Genomic DNA, 7869 nt, shown 5'->3' with positions numbered 1-7869 from the left:
TACAGGAAAAGTTAAGAGCAACATCTGAAGTATATGGACACAAGAAAGGTGTTTTGTAATGGACACTCTAAAGAACAGTCGAGCACTCGTGCCTTGGTAGCATCTCGCTAAATTTACAATCATTGCACAGTGTTGAGCACTGTAGATGGGGGTGCCCTTCATTCACCCCACACCTCAGAATACCAACCAAAGTTACCACACATTCGCCCCTGGGTAACCGGTACCAATATTTAAATAAGGTTTAGAATCAGCTGTACCTTTTATTTGACCTGTTACTCAAATCAATTCCAATATTTAACTTAATATAAAATTTACTCATAAACAGTAAATATTTTATAGGTGACTGTTAAGATTAGAATTTCTAATCAACTCCGTAACTGTTTGCAAATATCCCAGTGACTTTGGTTTTACACAATGGTTTCTTCGTGAGGAAATATGAACACTTGGATTTAAAAAAAAGTATTTGAAAGAAAGTTTCCTCTTGTAGAAAATTATAATGGGTATCCCTGACCATTAGACTCTCTAGCTCTTTTTAGGAGACAAATATAAGCAGTCACTACAAGGGGTTAAGCCAATGAGATTAGAACCTTGTATTTTGGAAGACTGTAAGAAAACCACTGTGGTAAGCAGGGGCCATTTCATTTCATTCAATCCTGTGACATTCCAATGGACAAACACAAATGGTCAGTAAAAGTGGCTCCTTACACTTCTGGGGGTACTTCCACTGAAGCCCAGTGTAAATTCTATGAGCCACTAAGATTTGGGATGAGCCCAGTTCAGGCTTTAGGACAAAGACCATCCAGGCTTCCTCTGTCAAACTCAAAATGAAACTACCCTTAAGATAGCATACATAGCCAATTAAAATGAGGAAACAGACGCTATTCACTTGAAAATAACTATAGGAGAAAATACTATGTGAGAAAACAAGACCAGGAGTTCTGCCGACGTATGTGCTCCCTGAACATGGGCCGCCATTCTGGCAGATTAAGCCTTCCCGAGGTTCTAGCATGGCACACACAGTATTCTGCCACAGCGACTACCACTCCAGTTCTGTGAGGAAACTGGTTGGTACTAAGATGAAGACATTCAGGGAAACAAACCTCCACAGCAGGGTTTCCCAACCTCTCCAACAGGATTTCCCAACCTCTCCAACAGGGTTTCCTAAACAACTCTCCACTTCCTTAACTAAAAGGAGGTTCATTCACCATGTCTGTCATCTTCATGCACAAATACAGTACTTTGCTCCAAAACATCTCCACTGAAATGTTACTCTCATAACAGTTCTGTCTGTAGTAAGGGCCAGTCTTCATGTCCTTAAACATATTCTAAAGTTATATCCTTGTCAAATGACTCAGAACTATCGACATTCAGAGGCACATTGTAACACACATCTTTCTTCCTAACAAGATAAAAACACATGCACACAGAGTGGCCCAAAAGTTTAAAAAAAAAGTTTCAATCTAAGAAAAAGTGTTGGCATACCAAATATCTTTTAAAAAGGGAATTAATTATGCTCTCAGAAAATCTGAAACATTAATGGATAAAATGCACACACAATATAAATAACTTGAAGAATAAAAAAAATTCTGAAGGGGATTGATCAAAACTTCAATACAATCTATGAATAAGAACATACGTTTACATTACAGTGTACAGTTATGAATTAAATGCATTTAAATTTATAAAGAAATTGAATCATAGTTACTGCACGATTATTCCAAGAATATTCTTCAAATAAATGTACAATAAAAACACACAAAGCCTTGGGCGATGTGCAACTTTAAAAATGACTATCAACACCAGCCAAACAAATCCTTAACCACTTTTAAAATGGACTCATTTACACCATTTAAATGTAAAGAGACTTTCAAAGGTATTAAATCACAAAACTTTCAGTGTCTGACTCACATTTTATCCCCTACCTTTTCACATTTAAGAGTTGCATTTTGAATGTATAAACTAAGAATTTTAAATGTTTCTCAAATAGTTTGTCTGTATTTATCATAAGGATTATATTTGAAAACTACAATGCTAAGAACTAAAGCACATACTTCAAACTTAAGAAAAAAAAATCATGTAAGTTCACAATTGTGTCCACTGCAGTGTCTGTAAGTGACTTAAAAGCAAACAAGTCAAATACTCAGGTCTTTTCCTCGGGTTCTGCCTCTCTCCTGATGTGTGCCAACATGTTTCTTCACCGTTTGGCACTGACCATCTATGACCACAACTTATCAGCAGAAAATTCCAAACGACCCTCAAACCTCAAGCCATTAAAAACTCTTGTACTTGTACTCCTAATGAAATCTGAGTATCCCAAAGTCTTGTGGATTTGCGAGGACATCGAGCCTGGTAAAAAATGAAGCTTATATGAAAACTGGTTAAGGATTCAAAGCACATTAACTTTGACATATTAATCTTAACACCCAGACAAGAACAGGGAGGTATGATTTGCACAAAAATACTTTTAAGTTATTTTGGTTGCCTTCTTCATGATTCTGCTGCTTAGCTGCTCGCGGTACATGCATGCATCCTCTTTGCTACGTCATAAACGTAGGTGATGTCTGGTCGCTTCTCTGGATCTGGGTTGATGCATATATTTACTAATTGTCGAAGCTGAGGAGACAAAACAAAACTTAAAATCAGCCTTCTTAATTTTGAACAAAGCGATTCTGAATAGTTAGCTAGAAGGCTTCTAGTAGATATGCGCACAAGTACCTGATCTAGAATTTTGATCTAGAATTTAATACATTAGTTTTAGCATGCTTATGTTTCCATAAAAGGAGAGTACATGTCTGCCAGATACATTTATCACGAATTATTTTATATAAAGAAAATATATACTTTAGCAGTCTTAGTTTATTTTCTTTTATATATATTGTCAGCAAGGTAAAGTATAAATATTACTCCAATCCTTAACTCGGTGAAGTAGTACGTAAATATTCCCACTTTATAAAGCAGAGAGTTCAGATCTGTCTATATACCAGGAAAAAAAAATCCCCATAGATTAAAATACCTTCCTTTCCAGATTCAATAATTGAATATTGGGTTTTATTCAATTCTAATAACCTCTGTTTGGCAAATTATGTGTCTACTTATAACAGCATATAGCATCTTCATACTCTGATCTTTTTGCCCCATACCTGCTACTGTTAGGAGTAATTCAGACATTTTGAAAACTTTCTGGCATGCACATTAGCATAGCTAATAATAATAATTAGTGAGTTATTAAACTCTTGCATTTCTTCTTGTCTTTCACTTCAGAGATACCAATAAGTTCTATGGGCTGAACTTGTTGGTACTCTTAAGAGAAGGCTAAAGCCACAGAAATGTTACGTGAGGAGGCTGGGTGGGCAGGATATGGTAGATGTGGGGTCAGTCACGGTGAAGGGAGGGAGGCGGCCAGCAGCCTTGCTGAAGGAACCTTGCAGCCCGGTACCCTTGTCTCTCTAAGTTTATTTTTCCACCTATTAAATAGTGACACTAGAGCTGATCATCAGAAATGCTGTCCCATTTCCAAGTCTTTAACAATGCTATCAGAATAAAATATAATGATTTAGCTTCAGCCACATTTGGAAATCAGAATATTGGATGCAGAATTTGTTGCATCCGCTGAGAAGGCAGGACGATGTCAATTTATATTCCTTTCAAAGAACATGGAATGGTATTGAAAGTGCTTAAATAATTTGGCAAAGTATAAGACATTTTATTATGTTGGTTTAATGAAAAAAAAAAGGCTGGCACTTTACCAGTTAAAGACAAATGCATCCAGTTATGTACAATGCAGAAAGCATAGGAAAAGCCCTTAGATGATGATTCTTATGTTAAAAAAGACAGGGAGTCCCACAAGGTCACCAAGCTGTCAAGAAATAAGAACGAGAAAGGAAACAGAAAAGGTGACAGGAAATGGTAACTAGGTTACAAAAGCTCATCATATTCAACTAAAGAATCAGTGGGCAGAATAACAATTTACTTTTTAACACCAACACACTGTACAAGCTAGTTCAGAAACAACCCCTGTCTTGCAGAGAACTTCAGAACAGGGTGCACTCTGTAGCCAATTAACAGCAAATGGCCAGCCCTTCCACCATGAAGAGAAATCAACCAAAACTAGAGGGAGACTAGAACATAAGCCTGGCTGAAGACAACAGAGCTTACTGGGGCACTTCAAAAGAGCAAGGACTAGCAACAAGCAGAAACGGGTGGTGGTGGGGGTTAAGGGGGTGGGGGTTGTGGGGGGAGCATGAGGCGGCGGCTGAGCAGCACACTGTCCAGATGACAGCTGTACAGGGACAGCCTAGAGGGCTCCAGAGGCCACCGTAGATGAAGACAATGCAGAATAAGCAGGGCCTGCTTCCCCCTCCCCTTTTGTATGTTCAATCTCCACCAATTAAGAAAATCGTCATAAAGTTTCCTTTGCCAGTGGAATTACTGACAGAATTATCACTGTCAGAGACATAAAATATGGAACACTCAGGCCTCAACATATTTACGAACGAAATGTTATAAACTACGTTTTGCTATGCATTTCTGTATGATTTAACGTATTCAGTCTTCCTGACAAGGCTACAGGGCTGCAGCCAGTGCAGGTCATTTCACAAAGCAGCAATGGTCCACGATCATAAAGACTGTAGAAGGCAGGATGCAGATTGGAACCGAAATGATCTCATTTCAGGCACAGGCTTTAAGAACTATGTTACTGTCTTAGAAAAAAAAATTCTAACTTGGTCTACAGATTACTCCGTGACCACCTCTGAGCAAGGGTGGGATGGCCTTTCATACACGAAGGGCAGACTGTAGGCTATTTGCTTCTCAGAAGACTGAGCAATAACAGCCATTACAACTTGGTGTTTCAGCACAGCCGTGGAAACCCAATGACCAAAGGCAAGCTGGGGACGAAAGGGTTTATTTGCATACACTTCCACATTGCAAGACCATCACTGAAGGAAGTCAGGACAGGAACTTAAGCCAGGCAGCAACTTAGAGAAAGGAGCTGATGCAGAGCCCATCGATGGGTGCTGCTTACTGGTGTGCTCCTCATGGCTTGCTCAGCCTTTCTTATAGAGCCCAGGGATGGCCCCACCCACAACAGGCTGGGCCCTACCTTGTCAATCACTAATTAAGAAAGTGCCCTACAACCAGATCTTATGGAGGCATTTTCTCAGTTGAGGTTCCCTCCTTTCAGATAACTCTAGCTTGTATCAAGTTGATGTAAAACTAGGCAGCCCAATGAGGCTCTAACATTAATGGCTCTGCATTCACAGTTCATAGGACAGTTTGGATCAAAACACAAACCAATCCATTTTGTCTAGGATTTTATAGATGGCATGAGAAAATCAGAGCCACTTTATCCTGAAGATACTCCTAAGTGTCGACACAAAGGTGTTCAGATGACTATTATAACCTAGCATGACAGTTTTAACTGCAATTTCACTGTTATTTTATAAACAACCCATCCATGAAACTGGCAGCAACTCCCTCCAAATAACAGGTACTTGGATCTCAACTTAGACCAATCTCACAATTAGATTATAAATTTAAACACAGTGGGCTGGAGAGCACAACCCTAACAGGTGACCTAAGAACTTTGATTCCCAGTCCTGGGGAGACTGGATGGAAACCCTCATAAAAATAGGATGCGGCACTAAATAAAGTCAGACATTAAATCATCAAAATAAGATGATTATATTCAAGACCTCACTCAATGTTAGTTTTGGGGGTGTTTGTACGGTTTTTAAGAAAAGATTTTCTACACAGTTTTGGCTGTCCATTACTTTGCAGCAATTTTCCCGACCGCTACCACCTGAGTGTTGGGATTAAAGGCATGCTCCTCTCATATTATCTTTTAATAAAATGTTTCTCTAGCCCTCTGGATGAAAACAAGTTATTTTGAATACTTTTTAAGAACCATTCGATACTCTGCAATGACAGTAACTACTATATTTTTTAAGCATGTTAAAGGAAAATGTCAAGATAATGGAGCCAAGATTGCTCTCTCTATCCTTCTATGGTAAGTTTTAATTTCTAAGACTAGTAGGTATTCATGTGCTTAAAAAATGTGTTTGTTGACTCGAGAGCTATCCAGTTATCACCAGCATCTAAAGCACAACATTGGCAACAGCAAGGACAGCTAATGTGAGCCGAAGATACTCCTTTATTATAGGAAGATTACTTCTCATGCTGTCTTTTTAAAAATTGCACTTAATATAATATGCCAAAAAAGGTGTGTCCACTTAAGAGCCTTTACAAAGCTAGAGAAAACTGCTTTATTCATGTGCTTCAGAGATACTAAAACCTACTAAAGTGATTCGATAAAATATTTGTAAAGAGCTATAAAATTAGTTTTCAAATTCAGTAGATAAACTATTAATATATTTTGATCTATGCATTTCCAAAGAAATATCAAAGCATGCAGCTTAAAGCCAGAAATATTAAAGAGAGTGTCAAGAGTCATTGTTCTCAGGGTGCTAACCCAATTACAGTTCAAGTTCAGCCACGGAGGGGTAATAACAGTCAGGCTCTTTGTGCATTTTAGCTTTAGGTCACCACGGCTATTCTCAATAGGATAATAAAGACTAATTCTATTGGTACTGTTTCTTTATCAGCCTTATCTTAATCCCTCTGAGACCAATTATGCTATATCAGCCTCCCAGATATGCCCAATTTCCATCATTCCAAGGACACATTTTAGCACCCCAATGTTGGTCTAATACATTAAAGCCACTATATTTGGAGCTTTAGATATTTATATAAAATGATTAGGTATATCTAGCATGGACACCGAAGTGTCACTAATGATTGACTTAGGGGTAGAGAAAAAAGAAAGACGTCTTACACAGAAGTAATGTCTGTATTTTGAAATCAGAGATCATTCAGCGTTTTTAAAAACAAAGTCTTACAGAAAGTTACATGATTTTAGAGGATCCCATAGGATATGTGAAATATAGGGCACCGTTTTGGATCTGTGTCTGCAAGAACAATTCTCCAGTGCCACTTCTGTAGCAAAGGTGAACAAAGGGTCTGCTTAAATATACCTATATATTTAATCAAAAATGGAGTACTGAAAGCTTAAACATCAAATCTTACACAGCAACCTTTAGTGGAGTCGCTAAATAGTACAGTGATGAGAATATGAAATTTATTAAAACAATTTTTAAGAAGGAAAATCAAATGCTCCCAGTCTCTGGGATAACATTGGATGACAATTTAAATAATCGCATAACTGGGATATATTCACATTCAATATCTATGCACTCCATAGTAAATATTTTTATCTCATTTGGAATGTGACTACATGATTTTAAAGACTGTAAAAACAGTTGAATAAATGCTCCTTAAAACAGTGTGTGTACCCATATTATCAAGCCATTCATTTTGGCATTACTATAAGGATATATTAGGAAAAAAACTTCCCAGCACCAATTTAAATAACTCTGGCTAATTTTCGGTAACAACCCTAAGGAATTCCTAAATAAAACTCTATTAGAACTTGAGAATTAGAAACTAAAGATGAACAAATGTTTGACTTATTAAATAAAAATGTTTTATATTATTTATATACTTCCATTAACTTCAGAAAGTCTAGAAACAGCCTACCTGACACTTTCATCTTTTTTTTTCTTATTTACATAAAGCAAGTCTTTAAAACTAAGAATTCTTTGTAAAAGTTAACTTAAAAATCCCTTATCTCTAAGATTTGTATTTGATTTCTTTGCCTTTGTGAACATCTGGAAAGCAGACAAAGTAGCACAGAGGAAACGACACAGCTGGTCACTGGGATGTATGCACATCCACAGACTCGAATAATTGCTACTCTCCACAACGTAGCCTTATTCCTTCGCTCCTGGGTTGCATGGTCTGTGCATGGTCCCG

General features: G+C 37.6%; 1 protein-coding gene across 2 annotated transcripts in view; it reads right to left on the bottom strand.

The window, feature by feature from the left end:
- Positions 1 to 2378: 2378 nt before the first annotated feature.
- The window catches only part of Nek7 (NIMA related kinase 7), a 131472-nt gene continuing 125981 nt past the window's right edge, over positions 2379 to 7869 (bottom strand). For both annotated transcript variants that reach the window (XM_059280478.1, XM_059280477.1), the window contains exon 10: positions 2379 to 2613. In XM_059280478.1, the coding sequence (XP_059136461.1) occupies positions 2503 to 2613 (111 nt within the window). In that variant the 3' untranslated portion in view covers positions 2379 to 2502. The remainder of the gene's footprint in view (positions 2614 to 7869) is intronic.

This window comes from Peromyscus eremicus, chromosome 15 (genome assembly GCF_949786415.1).
Source record: "Peromyscus eremicus chromosome 15, PerEre_H2_v1, whole genome shotgun sequence".
Classification (NCBI taxonomy): domain Eukaryota; kingdom Metazoa; phylum Chordata; class Mammalia; order Rodentia; family Cricetidae; genus Peromyscus; species Peromyscus eremicus.
The sequence above is the reverse complement of the archived record's forward strand: the minus strand, read 5'-3'. Positions and strand labels throughout refer to the sequence as shown.